Genomic DNA, 18,942 nt, shown 5'->3' with positions numbered 1-18,942 from the left:
AAAAATAAAAAGCCCACATTCCTAGGTGACTAACTTATCCCAGTAATTATCAAAGGCTACACTCTTTGCAATATCCCTCCATCGTGCTACAAGTTCCCCAACAGACTCTGTAGTTGGGTACCACTTCTGTCTTTGCTTTCCAGCTCCCTTCCATCCAGGGAAGAACACTTTCTAATTACTTCTTGTTTTCCGGATCATTCTTGGCCCTTGCTCACCTGCTGAGTGGAGATTACACTCTCCTATTAGGCCTTTTAAGGTCCAAGCAATGCCAGCCATGCCATGTGTGAGCAATCTGCAGGCACCGTTAGCACCGCTTGAGCAGCTCTTGCTAACACTCGCTATGAAGTCAATTAAAGACATCAGGGAGTGGGCTGGACTACTTCCTTTTACTAACAACTCTCATTAGGGGGTGGAGGATGGGGAGCTTGGGAACAGGTGATTTTTAGTATTTTAAATAGGAAATGGCAAAGATATTCAGACTATCTTTTCCTTTTGTTTAGCACATGTTCCTTTCTCTTCCCTCCCCCATTTTTAAAAAAATTTCTGACAGATATCTCATTTCATGAAGTCTGAAAGAAGCTATAGCTGACTGATAACAAAGGAAATCCAGACAGAAGGTAAAGACAACAGAAATCAGATTAGTGTTTCATATGTGAGAGGAAGTTTTGGACAGTTCAGAGCATACTCTAATCATGCACAACCCCTTTCATCATGATTTTGGCTTAGTTGAGGACTCCCTCCCTTCTGTTGAAATATTTTATACTGTACAGTTGGGGAAACCTGAGAGTTTAGAAGTGTTCACAAATATAAAGTTATTTAAAGAATTAAGTAGAATGTGATGTAATTGTGCTTCTGCTTATATATAAGCTTCCAGCAGTTGTACAACACAATATATTGCTAGAGACTACACCAGAGAAGCTGTTGTGTGGCCTTGAGTGTGCATGTTTTCAGTGGCAATGCTAAATGCTACTGGCAGTGAACTCCTAACTTGTAAGAAAAATTATTAATAAAAGTAATGTAAAATACAGAAAAAAGTGCACATAAGCTATAGTAATTAAGACATTTGGAATACAGTTCATGTTCTTCTATATTATTTGAAATTACAGCTGAAGGCAATTATTTTCCTCACAAGTGGATCTCCCTATACATCTATAGCACAGATATATTAGGAAAAGAGCATGTAAAAACATTTCTGCTTTTCGTAGGAAGAACAAGTTTGTGGGTGTCTTTCTGCTATTTTTGTTTGTGCGTGATTTTCATGATTATTTTGAGGATTTTACAGTAGAAGTGGTATGAAAGCATACAGGCTTTCCTCTTCCAGGGTTTTGCTTTGGGTAAAGTCAGCGTCCGCCTGAGTCTTAACCTCAGTCAGGATATGTATGTCCATTCGAGGAACCACCTTTATGATTGAGTTTAATTCCAAGAAGGCATTTTAAAGATTTCTGTTTTTTTCTGAGCAAAYGTTCTTTGCTGGTAGGGAGGTTGTATCACCCAAGTTAACACAGCAATATACTCTGTCTTTAGTCACAACATGGAGTAAAACGGAGAGGAAAAAAAGAGATTCAGGCCGAATCTTCTGGATTTAAAGGCCCAGTTCTCAAAATTTTGGTGATCAGTAGGCCTAGATCTGCAGAGTTGTTCTTGTATGACTCACAAGACATTCAGGTTCCTGTTCAAGAAATAAATTTCATAGGCTAAAAACCATCATCCATTTGGAAATAGCGATATGCAGTATAACCTCAACAGGGAGGCAGGCACTCTGTTGGCATGTACTGTGCAGTGTTTTAGCAGGAAAAGATTTAAGGCATTTTGAAATGGCCAGTATCTCATACCACATGAGAGCACCAAATATGTTGTACCTAGCTACAGCTGTGTTACAAGTTTAAAAAAACAAAAAAAACATAAACAGTTAGTTTAAATTCTTCTAGCACTTTCAGATCATACCAGCACATTGCTCTCTTGAAGCCTCCCATCGGGTTGTGCTGGTGAGCCCTTCTCACTGAGGCGTCTCTCTCCCCACAGCAGGGAGGCAGTGCAGCACCTGACTCAGGCAGCAGGGATGCGTTTGAATGAATTACTTGTCTATGTTTCTCTTTTAAAATTATTATAGCAGCTCTGAATTTAAATGGTATCAGTTTTGTTTCCTTGCATGTTCTTCAAATTAACATAAGAGTTTCTGATTTTATGGCATGGGTATGCACAGCCATGGTTTTTCTGAGTCTTGCACAAACAGCAGTTGCACTTGCATATTTCTGCCAAGCATTGGATTTAATAGGCTAGTCATCCCTCCCATATATAGCAACTGAAAATTGAGACTTTAGTATATATATTTTTTAGTCATTTTACAGCGTTTGCTGCTGGCTGTTCAGTTTAGTGCTTATGTAGGAAAAAAGCTAGTAAGTATAATATGTAATTACTTTTTTTTCCTCCAGTGTACCATCTATCTTCCATTTTATGTTTATGGTATCTCATTTAATTTTACTTAATCAATACATGGAAATACAATGGAGAGAGTTTTCAGCATTAATACTTATTATGCCAGTTACTTATTTTCTGAGTTATTTATCTCCAGTCATCTCACGGAGTGTTTGAGAGAAATGACTTATCTGCTGCAGTGTGCAATAACGATAAAATGAGAGATTGTTTACTTGCCTAAAAAGACACGTTATTTGTTTTCCTTTGAAATGGCTCAGAACATGAAATGTAAATGATTATAGAAACAGCAATGTGCATCTCCGGCAGAAGGGCCTGATTTGTTAAAGACTTATCAAAAGCAGATTTAGAAATATGACCTGACTTATTGTATTAAATATCAATTTTCAGCCCACACACTGATGTCTCACTGAGTAACTGTCCTGGATTTGTTTTATTTTTATGTATTTTATTCTGATGTATTTGATAGAAATGTCAATTGGATCTCTGTGCCAGGAACTATACAAAATGCACAGAGGAGACTGTAAAGTCTTTGAGAGGTGAACTCAAAAAGGTGAACAAAAGAAGTCTGATCATCCATTTACATCTGGGAACTGAGATCAGTTAATTGTCCAGACTCACCCGGAAAATCTGTGGTACCTGAAAATTTTATTCTTTTTGTACCAGCTTAGTACCATGGGAGTGCTGTCCTGTTATATGTTAGTTGATTTTTTTTTTTTGCTTATTTAATGGAGGCAACAATAGTTGCTGAAAATCTTAATTGGTTAGCACCTTGCTTTTTACTTAGGTTGTTTTTGTTCTAGTCTGCTATTGCCTTTATAGGTTATATAGGTTAAAAGACCTAAAGACCACATATCTCTGGGTCGTTCCATGTGCACTGTTACACGTGTCTAGCCTGCGACATCCGTATTTAAGTTTAATTGTCTCTTTGGCATGCTGGTCAAACAACTTTTCACAGCAGGTCTGAAAAATCTACATTGGCTGGGTTGTGGTGTGTATATGTTAGAAAAAATATATATATTTCATAGAAATAATATTTGAAAGCCCTAGAAAAGAGCAGTGATTGGTATTAAATTAACGCTTCAAGGAATCTTAAATGCTATCACCTTAGAAACCTGCTTGCATGACTCCCTGCTTCAAAACTTTATTTTTCCCATCCAAGAGTCCAGCCTGCATACCCTGGCAAGGTATATCAGTTTTTCTAGTAACTCTCCCTTATTTTGTTGTAAAAATAAAAGTTATTAAGTCTCAGTTAGCAAAATATCCTCCAAACAATATCATGTGGCTAATACTGGACCCTAGAGACTCTTAGTACTGAGGTTATTGAGAAGATGTAACAGTTTTTTTCTCTAGCTTTTGACTGTTTTGTTAATATATTTTTACTTACTACCGTAAAACAATATATTGAAAACAGGCCTGGACCTCTAACTTTGTAATATATTTTCTCTAAACCAGCAGAGCAATTTATTCCAATGGAAATTGTTAAAATGGGTGTGATCAGGCATATATGTTAAGTATAAATCTATTAATCACATATCTAACTGTAATAATATTCACCATTATAGTCCAGATGAATCCTACTCCTGCTTGCACATGCTTTGCCAGAATATTTTTATTGCTACTCTCAACTTTGTGCTGGCAATGGAAAGCGAGGAGATGGCATGCAGTTTAGCAGGTTCATGCAAGAGAAGTCCTTTTGCCTTTGAGCTGGGACTGCCCCTGTTGAGAGGGAAAGCAAGATAAAGGGGTGAGGCCACAGCACTCCTGTAAAATAGCTATCCCAGCTTGAGGGTTTCAGCCCCTGAACTTGAGTTAGGGCAGACTAATGCTTACACTAACTTCCTCTAAAGCCACGTCCAGGTCCCAGCTGACCTCTGATCAGGTCAAAGAGCTGTAAAGATCAGCTATTCTATCCTGTGCCAGGGTACAGTAACAACAAATGATAAAAAAAAATTATAATAAGGCTTCGAACTTGAAAGGTCCCAGCCTAATTCCTGCTTATCCCTGGTGTTGAAAAAATGGCCGGATGGATATTATACGACTTTGTGAGAAAGTTGGACATTTATCATCTAAAGTTATAAAATATGTTGATGGCAATTTTAGGTTATTATTTTGAAACAGCAATTTACCAAGAAATTAAACCGGCATGTCTTTTAATATCAATACAGATATCACTGTTCCGCTTGATTCTGTAAACTGTATCGATATGAGCACTTCTCCCAGTTGAAAGAAACAACAGGGAATAAGCAATAACATAAAATTATTTTTAGAAAATGCATTTTTAATTACTGAACTGCTTAATTATTGAGTACTACTGAAAATATCCTGTGAACCTTATCACTATGCAAATGTATTCAGTTTTGGAAACAATTAAATGATAATAAAGCATTCTTTTTTTCTTTTACAACATATTACCGTAATGAAGCTGTTACCTCTCAGTGTGCATTTTAATGAGTTTTAAGTAACATTTTAATGAGCTCAACATTACCATAAAACCAAGGATTAGACAAAATTGAATTTACTGGGAAAAGGGAAGGGTTCATTAAGAGTTAATTGTATTGTTTAAGAAGAAATATAATTCATTTTATGATGTCCCATCAGCCAAGAATCCATCAGCAGATCTATACCTATTAATAGGTATAACAATGCCATTATTATATTGACATGAGAACATGGGTTTGCACACTATTGCTTGGGTTTTCAGTTACAGTTTCTGTATTCAAATCCCTGGGTCAGCTTTATTCTTATCCACCTCATTATTACATATAAGGGAAACATATAGCAAGCTTTGTGTTACTGGGTTATAATTCCACCTACAATTTTTATAGGCATCATGAACAGTGAAAGCAAAGTTTAATGGATTTACCATTGCCACTAGGATCTGAAGACAGGTTATGAATAAGCATCTTGGATTTATTATTAAAAAAAAAAAAAAGTCCAGTAGAGAGACTTGATTCCAAAGTGCCAGTACTACTGCCATGCCCACTCTAACAATATTCTGCTGAATTTCTGTAGTGCGGGCTCCTGGATGTCCAGAAATCCCAGGTAAATTCCCACTCTCTGTGTGCACAACAGCTCTGTGTTGACTATGCTGTAAATTCAGATGAGTTTTGTTAGCAGGCCTACACAATGCAAATTAAACTGCTTGTGCTCAGTAAATTCAGATCAGTTACACGCTGGACTTACTGCTTTGCATCTGCTAGTGTTGGTATTTCTGGCAGTGTTGGTTTAGTTGTCTGAAAATAGTTTTGAAGGGTTTTCAGTGTGGCTCAGAGCTCTAGGAGGTGTAATTAGAAAAAAACATGAAATGAGTTTTAGGATTTTAAGCAAAGCATTAATTGTGCTGAATTACTATAGTCCTTTCTTTCTTTCTTTCTTTCTTTCTTTCTTTCTTTCTCTCTCTCTCTCTCTGTGTATATATATATATATTTATATATATAAATTATAGGCCTGTGACCAGCAATTAAAAAAAAAAAAGCATAAATCTTGAATTGTGCTCAACAATTAGGCCTGCTTGAGTTCTATCACTCCTTGCATATATGAGATCCGAAGATAAGCCCGGTGAGTGATAATTCTTATTGTTGAGTTTCAAAATGCTGAGGTGAACTTGTAGGCCTACACTGGGAAGATGATTCCTAATGATAGAAGTTCAGGATACTGGAGGCATTAGAAAAGAAAGTCTAATTAGTACCTTGGATTGAATAGGTGCTCGAAAGAAAGTGCACAGAAGAGCTATTACGCAGGTAATAAATTCTTAATATGAGAGGAAGAAAGGGAAGAGCCACTGTGTGTGTAATTATGGGATACTTTGTACTAAACTTCCCATTGTTCAGCAGTGGAAGGGTTTCCATCTCTTCTGAGTTGTTTCTAGCTGATCTGTCTGTTGCTAAGTAAGGAAGCACCAAAGAGGAGAACTGAACTGTTAAAAGCAAATGTTTCAAATATCAGTTTGGTATTGTTTAGTGCCCCATGTATTCTCCCCCAGAAGCTCACCTCTTCGTGTGAGTGTGGAAGCACAGTACGCATGTGGAAGTCCTCAGAAAGAAACAAAAAATGTTTCCCTCCCACATCTGGAATTGTTCAGAAAAGGAGGAGCAGAGCTACAGAGGTCCGCCCTGAGGGAGAGTTTAATTCAATTTGCTGTAATTGAATCTGCACCAGCAAACTAGAGAATGTTTCCAGTTCTCCTGGTCTCAGAGAAATCCCACAGCTTGCGCTGGTTATACAAGCTATTGTATTTTACGTATTCCTTATTCTAAGTACAGGGAAATATAATGCATAGTTTAACGATACGTTTTCCTTGGTGGAAAATCTGGTTTCAGGGATTCTAGTCTCTCCTGGCCACTGCACTTGTATGGCTTGTCATTCTCTCAGTTGCTTGTGGATCTGGGCTCTGAACTGGGTCAGTGGAGTGGTCTAAGTTAAAAATCATTCCAAAGAGGAGAAGAGGATGTTGGGGGTTTGTTTCTCTTTTTTGGCATGGAAGGAAATGTTTGTGCTACTATACCTAATATCTGATGAATAGTGTGGCAGGCTAAAAATTCCCTCTCTCCAATCCTGTCTAGTCTAATAATCTAATCTGCCTGTTTCAACATTATACTTTGTCTATCATACGGTGCCTGAATACTTTATCTTGTCAGTTTAGCCTCTTGTTTTCTAATGCAATTGAAGAATGACAATACCTATATAAGTCTATTCAAACTAAATCTTTTGTGGGAGTTACAGTACCCTGTGTCTAGTTAACCTCCATGCTAAGAAGGAATAAAATGAATGACTTAAATGTGCCAGGAGGGTCACATTTAAAATAATACTGATTTCAATATTTAGTTAATAAATATGCTGGTGCTGGAACAGGCTCTTTGCTACACCAGTAGTTTATGTAAAAATCCAGAGGGAGGAGAAGGATTGTAAAAATGTTTTGGTGCTCTAACAGTGGGATTAACGGACCTCTTCCAACTCCAAGACAGTTAAGAAGAGTGGAAACTCTCTATCCGAAGGGCTACTCCAGCCCGTGAGTGACACACCCGTTAAAGGCTGTGTTAACAGGCACATCTCCAAAAGCTTCTTCTCTCTAATCTGGGCTAAACAATGGTTTGGGCTGTGCTGTTTGCCAGTTTTCTCTTATTTTAAGACCATCAGCAGATGTGTAGTTACCCTGCTTTTCTATTGTACTGAACTACCAGAGGAATATATAGCACCAAGGGTTTAGCAGGATGTGTGGCATGAGGAGGATTTATTTTATCAGTCCACTTCTATTGTACTGTTGTGTTGTTCTATTATGCAAAATTGCTGTGCAGGAACTATTTACTTTAGGAAATCTAATCCCTTTAGGAAAGTGATATTAGTTAGGAAAAAAAGTATCAACACAACACCTTTACTACAAGTGAATATATTATGCTACTGCCTTTTTGACAGCATGTCTGGGAGCTGGTGTAGCCAGTCAACTGAAGGTCATTTTGATTCTCATGTACAGGATAGTGTAGCTGGAGGGTGGAGCTGGACACCCACATTCTGGTCTCCTCCTGGGTCTGAAACTCCCCTTTCAGAACTGATGCTTTGGGCTATTACTATTGGTCTTTTCTCCTACTTTAATTTTTTTCTTCCCTTTTGCACTAGGTCGTAAATAATAATGAGGGCAATGTGAACTTTTACATTCTTTTTCTCTTTTTGAAAATAAATGGGAGAGTTGTGTATTTCTTATTGCAGGGAAGTAGTTCTTTGAACTATTTGAACACATCAAAATTGCAAAAGGCTGCCTGAAGATTACACTATTACCTTCTTGCATAAAATCACAAATTTGGGGCATCCTTTTGGTTTTGAGACAGTACAAAAACTACTGGTTTATCTGATAATTTGCAGATCATTTCCTAGTTTGTGGTATATTGACAGAATTTAAATGGCTCTATCCTAAGAGCATTGAATTCAGGGTCTGCATATCACATTGTTTCTTCAGTGTTTTAGAGCTCTTGGAAACTTAAATTCATTATGCAGAATGATATGATGATAACTGACAGATAAATTATTTTGTGTTGTTCAAGATAATCCAGTAAAATTGTCCTCTAACATTTCTGGTCAATTGTTACATCTGAAAGGAGTCTTTTATGAAGGAAGAATTCACTTGTGAAATTTTGAGGGAAAAAAAACACATTCAAACACTGGAGAAAAAAGAAGTTTTTACTCTCCTCAGAGAAAGTGGAGCTGGAGTTGGATAAATGAAGTTGTTTGGACCTCACATCCTTACTTTTGGGATTTATTGCAGAATATTAAAATAATACACGACATTAAGTGTTAGAGGAGTTTTGAGGAATGGGCTTTTGCTGTAAATTCTTGGAGAGGAGATGCCAAATACGGCTACAGCAGTGAGCACGCATCCATCAAGTGCTGTCCCACTCCCTGTAAACACTGATCTTCCTTCACGTGGCTTTTACTTTCCACTAGCTTCAAATGGTTGGGCACGTCTCAGTGAGAGCAATGCAAACACATTCGATGCAGTTTCCAGTCTGGATTTGCCAGGCCAGGTCATAATAAAGTCAGAACAGTCAAGGCCTTCAGAAGGTCAAGGACTAAAGAAGTCACGCTGGGGTCAGATCCTCCAGGAAATACCACTGCCGGCCCTCTGTGCAGCGACTTGTCCATTCATGGCCAGAGGACATGAGGCCAGGCAGACCTATACAGCAAGCCTCTTTACGTAGCRTCTGGCAAGCCGTTTCTAGCCCAACAAGCAGCGTATTGACACCTGGGCGGTTTGCAGGATGGGAAGCGAGGTACTCGTGAAGGTGCGGACAGCCCCTTCCAGGTCTGAAGGCCAGCTGTGAATACAGCTCCTGCTCCCTATCTGAGGAAGTGTGGCTGCACGCTGGCCTCTTCCAGCAGAGGTACGAAAATCTGTCAGGGAGTATGTGCCTTGGTATGTCTGCTCTTGCATTTTGTTTTCAATCCTGACTTCTGAAGAAAACAACACAAAGGCCCTGGAAAAATAATCCTGCTCCAAAAAAAAAAAAAAGATGAGTTATATTATGAGTTATAATTAGCAAGATGGCTGGATAAAGATCAGGGTTAAACACGGGATGGCTTTTTTGAAGACGGGGGATTGAAGGAAGAGAATTCCTATGTTGGATGACAGCCTGTTTTGTTTGATGCGTTGCCTAATGTGGCTGAAATACAAAAGCAATGTGACAGTGGCCCCTGCCAGGATGGGAAAGCAGCCCAGCTGTTGTGCGTGTGTTGTGTACGTGTACACAAGAAGTTTATTAGAGCCTGTTCGCACGTCAGCAGAGCTCAGAGATTGCCTTCTGTTTTATCTTGGTTAAATGAAGCGTTCAGCTTTATATACTTCTGGAACAACAGATACTCATTCATTTGTGTTTGTTTACATGATTCTGATCTCTTTTTATTCCTTTGTTTTTATTGAGGGCACAAGTGCATTTTGGGTGTTGTGAGCGGGCTCAAACTGGATGCCCTGGGGACTGAAGCCACTTAACTGGCTGCGGGTGWATCAACTTGAGTCTGGAGGCAGAAAAAGCGCAATTCCTCCGTGCTGTGTCAAACTGGGAGCATTCATGAGGTTGTGCGCAGTGGTCAGGAGCATAGCATGGCAGTGCTGCCTTGGGCTCACGACAGTGACCCTGACTGCTATTGTACTGTGCTTGGGGAACTTACTAATCAAATGTGGGTTTTTTTCTGGGGAATCTGTACTGTATCCCACATTTCAGTGCAGTTTGCATGTGCTCTTCTGAAGTGCTCAGTGAAAAGCCTCCCACCTGAATTTTGATCATGTATCTCTGACATTTAGTAACATTTAGTATTTTTTGGCTGCCAAAGCTTTTGAAAATTGACTCTATACTTATAATTCCTTTAAGACTTTTCTACATTGTGCTTATAGAACCTAACAATGGCAGTACTGCATCAAAACGAAGGTCTGTCTAGTACTGGATCCTTTCTCTGACAGTAGCCTATGAGAGATACATGGGGAATGTTTCTTCAGCGAGCACAGTCCTTCCCACTGTATTTCTGTGAGAGAATTACAGCCGACGTGATCTGAAGAGTCCTATAGTGCTCTGGTGAAACTAGTCCCATGTTCTGGCTGCAAAGCAAATACTCTGGAATACCGGAGGCAGTGAAAATGCAACACTTCAGCTGTGATGTGATGTTTTTTGAAGTTATGCTCAGTTCCTCATCTGATATTCACATTAGCTGGGAAAAAATAAATGACTTGCCCATGATCTTCTGAATATGTAGCCCATTAAGCATAAAGAGCACATAAAAGCTAATGTCAGACTTGAGTTTAAAGGATCATTAAATAACTATTCTAGTAAACTACTAAATGTCTGGTCCTTGTTAAATCTTAAGACTTACAACAGACTATGTACATTTTTCAATGTTCATTGTCTGCAATTGTGATCCAGTTCTTCTGTAGACTCTGAACATTTAGGCTTGTAATAGGGTTTTTTGTTTTAGTAAAATATAACTCTCAGTAACATTTCTTGCTAACATTAGCAATCTCTTCGTGCAGTGCATTCATGAAGAGTGATCATGCTTTAAAAATAAGAAAAAAAGAAATCTGCTTTGCATCATGGAAAAAAATTTCAACTTATTACATTGTATAGATTTGGATTTCTAAAATTATTTAAATGTGGTCTTTAGGATATTTGCACTCATAAAAAATACTTGGTGATGCTTGTTGCTTCCCTTTCCCTTTCTTGATTGTCAAAACACAGTGATGCCCTTGAAGATTTATGGTAGATGGGTAACGAGATTGCTGACTGTTAACCACAGCATTCAAATTTGTTGGTGGGTGGAGGCGGGAGTTTAAAAAAGATAGGAGGTTATTGGGACTTTAGTGCAGTGAAGATAGGTGATAGAACTTTGTTTTCAATCAGAAAGCTTAAACATAGATGTCGTATGTTCTGAATTAGAAAAATCTCCACTCTTCATGCCATCTAGTCATCAAATAAAATCTTTCAGAAAAAATATGGAGGTGTCAGATTACATTCAGCAGAACACAATGAATCACAAGGACATTATACAATTTTTCAGTAAGTGTATTCAAGCTGTATTGTATACGCTTAATTCAGCACAGTAGCAGCCTGCAGAAAAAACAAAAGCAATTAATAACTAATGCCTGCAATAACTAACAATTCCATGACTATTTAATTGTGTAAAAAGGGAAAATAGGTTTGCAATGCCCTTAATTGGGTTGACTATTGAAGAAAGGTTTCAAAGTCTGACTCTTGCAATATGTGCTGTAAATAAGAAAGGAAAAAGCCTTTCTTGACCTTTGTCTAATCAGCTGGTTGGGGTACAGTTCACACTGAAATTTAGAGGGAAAAAAAGCCAATATTTATTATTAATCTTTTTTTTTTCTTTTCTTTTTTTTTTTTTTGCCTGAGCCCAGCTCCCATTGTCTTTGTTTGGAATCTGTGTCCTATAATTCTCAGCTTCTCTGTTAATGTTGTCTAGTAGATTCTGTATTTAGAAGCATCAGTCTCACACTTTCAAGTTTAGATATTAATGCTCATCAAAAGGTCCAAATTCTATAAATGCCTATGTCTATTTGAATGAGCTGTTCAGAGTTTTAGAGGATGTGTCAGAATAAAGTGTTTTTCTACATTGTACTGGTCTTTGCTGAGGCCCGAAAATAAAGAGCAAGCTACCTTTAATACTGAGTGATATTCAAGCATTCAATACTGAGTACTAATCAAGCATTGCTGCAGCTACTGGCATCTCTGAAAATACCCCAACACCTCCAAAAATGAAGCTCTTGCTTTTTGGGCCTGATCAGAAATAGACAAGTCTGAACATTATGGGTCGTGGTAAATTCGCTTTGTAATTCATGTCTCATAGGCAATATTACATCGGGAGATAGGGAGATAAGAAAAAGAAAGTAGATGGGAGGAAAAAAATGCGTAGTTTTCTCAGCATTTTTTCAAGGATTTTCATGGCAGTTAGCATCTTTTTCAGGGCAATGTTGTGCATGCGCAGAGGGAGCTCAGGTAGGTGTATGAACAGACTCGTGCCTCGGCTGTGTTTTTTTGAACCTTTCCTTAGGAAGCGTAACAGAGGCAGTTGCTGAAACAAAAAGGTAGGGCAGCAGCATCCTCGGACAAAGTGTATTACCCTTCATGAGGAAGATTGTCTGTGACCCCTTGCTCTTTGTCTGTCACCCCATTTCAACAGACAGTGCCAGCTTGCTCTGAGGCCATTTCGGCAGATCATAAATATTGGCCATGTTCTGGAATACCCCCCGGCACTGTACACTACCTAAAGTATAATAATCCTTTAATCTGTCCAATGTATGACATCTGGACAGTTATTTGACATTATAATTCATCTTGATTGTGCATATGAATATGTCTCATAGGAGAGAAGTGCCAAAGCAGTGATGGAGAGATGAGGATTTGGGAAAATGCCTGTGGGGCAGTGCCTCACATCAGGGGAGACCTACCTGTGGGTGGCATAGGACCAACCTACCACCAGTGTGGCTGCATAAAATCTTTATCTAAGATTAAGATCATCCTCAGATAAGTACAAAGCAGGATGGGAAGAACAAGATAAACTACCAGGACCCGAGTTAGAGAAGCATGTTAATATTTACTCAGTATCTGCTTATACCCTCTAGTCAGTATGACAGATGTAGCCGTGTTTTAAGACATTATCATTCATTGAAAAAGGAAAACAGCTAGGCTTTCCCCATCCCCTCCCATCCCCAATATTCTCAGATGCTGGCTGTGTGTGTTGGGGGGAGGCGGTGGAGAGCCGAGTGCTGGTGGGAAAAGAAGGCAATTACTGCAAGCCTCCTGACAGGCATGTGCTTCTTCCTTCCAGCTTAACTGCTCTGACCAGAGGCTGGGGGCTTGTGGGACATGGACCAGATTGAAAAACTAGAAGCAGACAGATGGTTATTTGTAATCATCATGTAAATGTAAATCCTATAAAAATGTTTTCTTTCTAAAGGGCCTGAAAGCTGCTGTAGTGGAAAGCGGTATTAAGGCATGGATAGCCTAGCCTAGAATAATTTTGACCCCTTCACCTTCCCTCCTACCCCATAAACATTGTTGTTTTATCTCCAGTTCCTTTAAACAAATTGCTGGAGCCTCGACTGAGGAAATTAATTCATTTTCCGTATAATTCCCCAAGTTTATGAGCGTCAGCTTGACCAAGGCCTGGAGTTGGGCCGAAGCTGGCAGATGCTGGTAAGCAGCTGCCTTGGTAGCAGGACCTTTTTTTTTTTTTTTTCCTTTTCCTTTTTTCTTGACTCTGGCAGGTGCATGGCTTGGAAGTTTTTATCTTAGTACTTCTACTGCTAGTTGTAGCTGCTTTACGTTATTATACTTGGGAATACCTGTAAATTGCCTTACAGAAGTCTGCATGACTTAAAGGCTGATATGACAGTTCACGGACATCTATCTTGTTTGAGCAGCATCAGTTTGTTAGAACTACAAAGAGACTGATTAAATTTTAATTAACTTTTGTCCACAGCATTATTATAGGCTATATGTACAGTTCAGCTATCCTTTGCAGCGCTCAAATCCCACACTGCCTTTCCAAACAGTGAGGCTTAGCGATTCGGAAGTTTTTGAGATTCAAAGTTTTGCATCTCAAAATGTGAGGAAGTTTATGCTAATGTCAGGCTTCTAGGGGCAAACAACTCTCCTTTACATTGCCATAACTGACATTTGGACCAAGAAGTAACCTCAAGGGTCTTGCTCTCTGAGGATATCAGGTGTGCTGTGGTTGTAGAGTCACGCAGGGTTGGATGTTGGCTGTTGTCCTCTTTTAAATCCTTTGTTAAATGTCGAATAACACTCATGGCAAGCACAAAGGGAACTGCGTGCCATGTGTTAAGTGCCAAGATGAGACTGGAAAATTGGAATAAAGTAAAAAAGAATGTGGGACGAAGAAGAGGAGGCTGACGGCAGGCTTTCACTGCTTGTTTTGAGCTTTTAAAAAGCTCCTCTTTGTATGCTGCCAAGAAGACCCCGAGGAGGGCTGGGTTCCTGAGCGAACACGAGCCTCCTGTCAGTGTCTGGAGATGGTGCTCGGCTCTGACACACTAGCAGGTATCTGAAAGGATGCAGCAATTGGGGATAATTGGCTGAAAAATATTCTGCAGCTCTCAACCATTTTTCTGTTTTCAGAGAAGACTGAGCTATTAGATATGGTGAATGCACTAAGCTGTACTGCAACTTTTCCATTTCCCCCATAATAAGTGTGAACTCAACTTTCAGTGGATGCTCCTTTCTGCTGCTGATTGCTGCTGCTGCTGTGCTGGGACACTTGAACTTGCCAGTTGCCATTCTGAAATCTCCTCCTTTACAAGCCCTTTCTCCTTCCTGCTCTTTCTCTCTCAGGGAGATGTTTAAATGAGCTGGGATAGCTTGGCTGATCAGATTTGTGTCTATACTTTATATTGTCATTGTTATATTGTATTAAGAGCACTGAATCACAGAAACGACACACTATGCCCTCTATTCTTTACCTTTTGTTCCCTCTGCTTTTATTCTTACGCTTTTCCTTTGTTTACTTGGTTTTTGTTTTTTGCACTCCCTAAGTTTAGAGAGTTCCCCCCTTTTCCTCTCTGAGTTGTTTTCTCTCTTTAATTTGTATTCCACACATTTTTCTCTTATCTCTGTCTTTCTCCCCATGTTTTATTTTTTCCCTGTTTCATTTTTCTACAACCGTTTTTTTTGTTTGTTTGTTTTCCTCCAAAACACAGAGTGCTTTAGATGGATATAGCAAGATGCATCTATTCAAGATTCACATGTGTATTGAGGTGTGGAGCAAGATTAAGTAAACCTTGTAGCATCAATTTTGTCTTCCATTCAAGGCACATTTGCAGTAAGATTTGGGTAAAGGAATGTGATACAATCAAATCACCTCTTACCCTCATATTCTGAGACTGATTGGAGCCTTACACAGTTGCTGGAATGATTCAGAGAAAGTTAATGTAATTTTCTGTGTATCATCCCAAGAAACTCTGTTTGGCAGCTTTATATAGCAGCCTGCAATGTTCAAGGAAAACACTTTCCTTAGTCCTGCTGCCAGGAATTAGGAGTCGGGAATATAAAGTCATTACGCTATGGGAACCGTCTTGGCCTTTGGATTTGCTGATTTTCTGGAGATTTTCCACTAATGGATTTGCATGGAAGTTCTGTAACTTTGCAAAGAGTCAAGCCAATCAAAACTAATAGGATTTTTTTTTGTGTAATAATAACAGGAGAAATTGATGGTTGATATCTGTTTGCCAGTTGTATGGGAGAGGGCATATCACTGCCTAGAAGTATTTTTTTCCCCTGTGTATCATAGTGGTCACAGAGACACATAAAGATGCTTCCCAAAGTAGGTGGTTTTGAAGACTTTTTTTTTTTCCTGGTTCCTTTCCTGAAACTGCTGTGATATTAGCCATCTTGGCTTTGTTTGCAAAATGTTGTAATGCCAAATAGTCAGCAGCCTGTGATTTTCAGCATACTATTTCTGTGTTGTGCATTACGTAATTTTATTCCATTTCATGTTGAAACTCTATGAATTCTATTTCTGTTGATTTGATTATAGTTACTCAAAAGTGTATTAGTGATTTGTATTAGTCAGAGATACTTTTGGGGCTGAGACTTTTAGTTATTTGTTGGGAAAAAGATACGTATTGGATGTACTACTTGGGAAGAATACGGGTTCTCGCCAGGGTGACATTTATTGCCAATAAGTCCTGTCACTTTTATTTTATGCTTGAAAAGCAAGACCTAAATAATGGCTCACTTTTGTGTTAGAAAAGGAATTAACTTCCAATTAATTCCCTCCTTCCTTTGGGATCTACCTGTATATCCCAAAAAGAGGAACAATGAAAGTTACCTCATATGTCATTAGAGTATCACATTCAAGCCCCCCTCACCTCACCCCATTCAGAGAGTATTTCTTGTATGTATTAATCATATTTTCTTCTTGCTTATTACAGAATGGAAAAATATTCAGTTCCAAATGTTAAAATGAGGCACATTTTATTAACATTGAAAGCAGTAAATTATCTCTGCTTATAAAATGAGAGTGAACAATTTCTGCTGAACTCTTCCTGGCTTGCCCCTTCACTAGGCTACAGTGTTTTCTAATTTCTCATGTTTTCTAATTTCTCAGAGGGCCCTGGTTCCATTAAGGGCGAGAACTGTCTTAAAGCTGTAATGAAAGCCGTACGTTGCTGAAATACAAGGAGAGGAAATGCCCTAAATTCTATTTCAGTAGCTCATCTAGAGCTATTTTCAGTTTTATGTTTATAAGAATGTCAATTAACCTAGAGACTAGGACATACATGGAAGAATAACAATGAAGTGTATATTATTTTAGTACACTCAAGCCAGCTAGTTGGACCTAATCCTTCTCTATAGAAGTGTGATTTACATAAGAAGCTAGCATGTATTGCCTAATTTAGTTTTCAAACAGTTTGGTGATTTAAATGCTTTTCTCTCTAGGTGTTGTGGGACAACACTTGTCAGAGTTACAGTAATATTAAAAAAAAAAAAAAGGAAGAAACAGGTTTTGTGGTAGCACACTAACATCAGCTTGATTTGCTTGGCACATTTCAAAACTGATGATCACTTCAGCATCTATATGGTGATAACAATAATAATAATTAAACTACGTCTAATCAAGGCAGAACTCTGCAGTTCAGTATCAGTTGTGTCCCTTCTTTATCTAGCTTATACTGAAATTGGAGATCTTGGCAAGCCATGTATTCAGCATGCTGTTTTCTTTTCTGAAAATAACTCAGTATCAGACCTGCAATACTACTTTTGCAAGGAATATTACATTCTCATAATGGCTCTTACATTGGAGAAAAAATAAGGAAAAAAATGCATATTAAAATTGCTTCTTTTGGATAAAAGGTCATGCTTCAGCAAATTATTTTATGAGGTCTTTTATAGTAAATATACAATACAAAGTCATCACCTAATAGTGACTGAGACCAGTTTAATGTTTGGAGCTTTTAATTACATATATGTGTATGCATGTATTTTCCCTTGTTTATGATTATGTCACTTCTAGTAATTTTTTTCTTCTCTCTCTCATTTATTGCATTAGTGCTCCGGGATGATTTCCGCCAAAACCCTACAGATGTTGTGGTGGCAGCTGGAGAGCCTGCTGTTCTTGAATGCCAGCCACCTCGTGGACATCCTGAGCCTACCATCTACTGGAAGAAAGATAAAGTCCGCATTGATGACAGGGAAGAGCGAATCAGTGTGAGTACAATTAAAAGGTCATTTGTAGATAGGGGGCCTGCATTAAAACCCCGCAGCTGAGCACCACAGGCCTTCATAGCTTTAGGTCTTGCTTTGTAGCTGACTGTGTACAACACTGGAGTGGAGGTCAGAAGCTGCCTGACTTTGAGTTTGCAGGCATAGAATAAAAAAAGCTCAGAGGAACATGCAGTTCAAGACAGTGGTAAGGACACACAGAGGAGCCGGGGCTTCTGAAACAGCAGAGGGAAACAGAAATGGATCTGAATCTACTTGCCATTTCCATAGAGACACTTGGCAGTATTCTTCTGTGAGCTTTTTGAAATAAGGAGAAAAATGTGTTTATTGCTTCTGGTTTTGGTGTCCAACTTGAAATTCTTGAGGCTTGATTTGTTTAACCATTGTAACTGAAGTCAGAGCAAGTTGTAGATTTGATCATATAAAGTACTGTAATATTAGGTGCGAGATGTCTTACCTTGAGTCAGTTAGTGGATGTCTTTGACCAATTTGGCTTTACCTTTTCTAGATCTCTGTTCTCTGCGAAATGAGAATAATATCAACCCTTATATCAAAGAGGTCTTTTAAAAACAAATTCAGTAATGCTTATGAGGTTCACAAATATTCCAAGGAAAAGAGACTGAAGATGATGTTTGCAATGTCAAATTTAGCATAGTAATTGGAAACTGTTCTAAACAAAGGTTGAGGCTATACTCTAAAGAACAATATATCTTAAACAGGGATACATATTGAGTAAGTGAATAATACTGGTTGAATTCTGGGATGGTTTATTCTGCATACTGAATGAAAAAGGATCCAGTAAAAAGATCTAACTTATTGAGTTATTAGAAATGGTTTCATGGTATGTGTAAACAAATGGAACAAATTAGGGCTGCATGGACATATTTTATTCCAAATTTTTAGATGCTTAGCTTTTCATTATTGATATTCACTATTAATATTCCTTTAATAAAGTTTTATGTCATATGTAGTGATCCGTAACTCATTCAGTGCTATCTTATTCAATATGGAAGTACTACTGAAAGACTTGTCCTTTGCTTTGGTTGGCAGAGGCAGTGTATCAAGCTAAACAATGTCAGCAGTTGTTCTTTGTGTTACTGTGGCCAGGCTGTCTCTGCGAGGGTCTACCGAAGAGTAAAGGAGGAAGGAAAAATGACATGGAACTGGCTACTGTTCCCCGACTCTCAAGTTTCTTGGGCTGTATTCCTAGCTTATTTTGAAGCACCCCGTCTGATGTTCTAACTTTTGACACTGACCATGATTCCACAAT

The 18,942-nt window shown here is 38.5% G+C and overlaps 1 protein-coding gene across 1 annotated transcript in view; it reads left to right on the top strand.

Annotated features, from left to right (window-relative positions):
• The window catches only part of ROBO2 (roundabout guidance receptor 2), a 427,700-nt gene that overhangs the window by 256,187 nt on the left and 152,571 nt on the right, over positions 1–18,942 (top strand). The window contains exon 3 of the mRNA XM_026075995.1: positions 17,500–17,657. Coding sequence (XP_025931780.1) covers positions 17,500–17,657 — 158 coding nt within the window. The remainder of the gene's footprint in view (positions 1–17,499; positions 17,658–18,942) is intronic.

Source organism: Apteryx rowi, unplaced genomic scaffold (genome assembly GCF_003343035.1).
Source record: "Apteryx rowi isolate R43461 unplaced genomic scaffold, aptRow1 scaffold_42, whole genome shotgun sequence".
Taxonomy (NCBI): domain Eukaryota; kingdom Metazoa; phylum Chordata; class Aves; order Apterygiformes; family Apterygidae; genus Apteryx; species Apteryx rowi.
The sequence above is the reverse complement of the archived record's forward strand: the minus strand, read 5'-3'. Positions and strand labels throughout refer to the sequence as shown.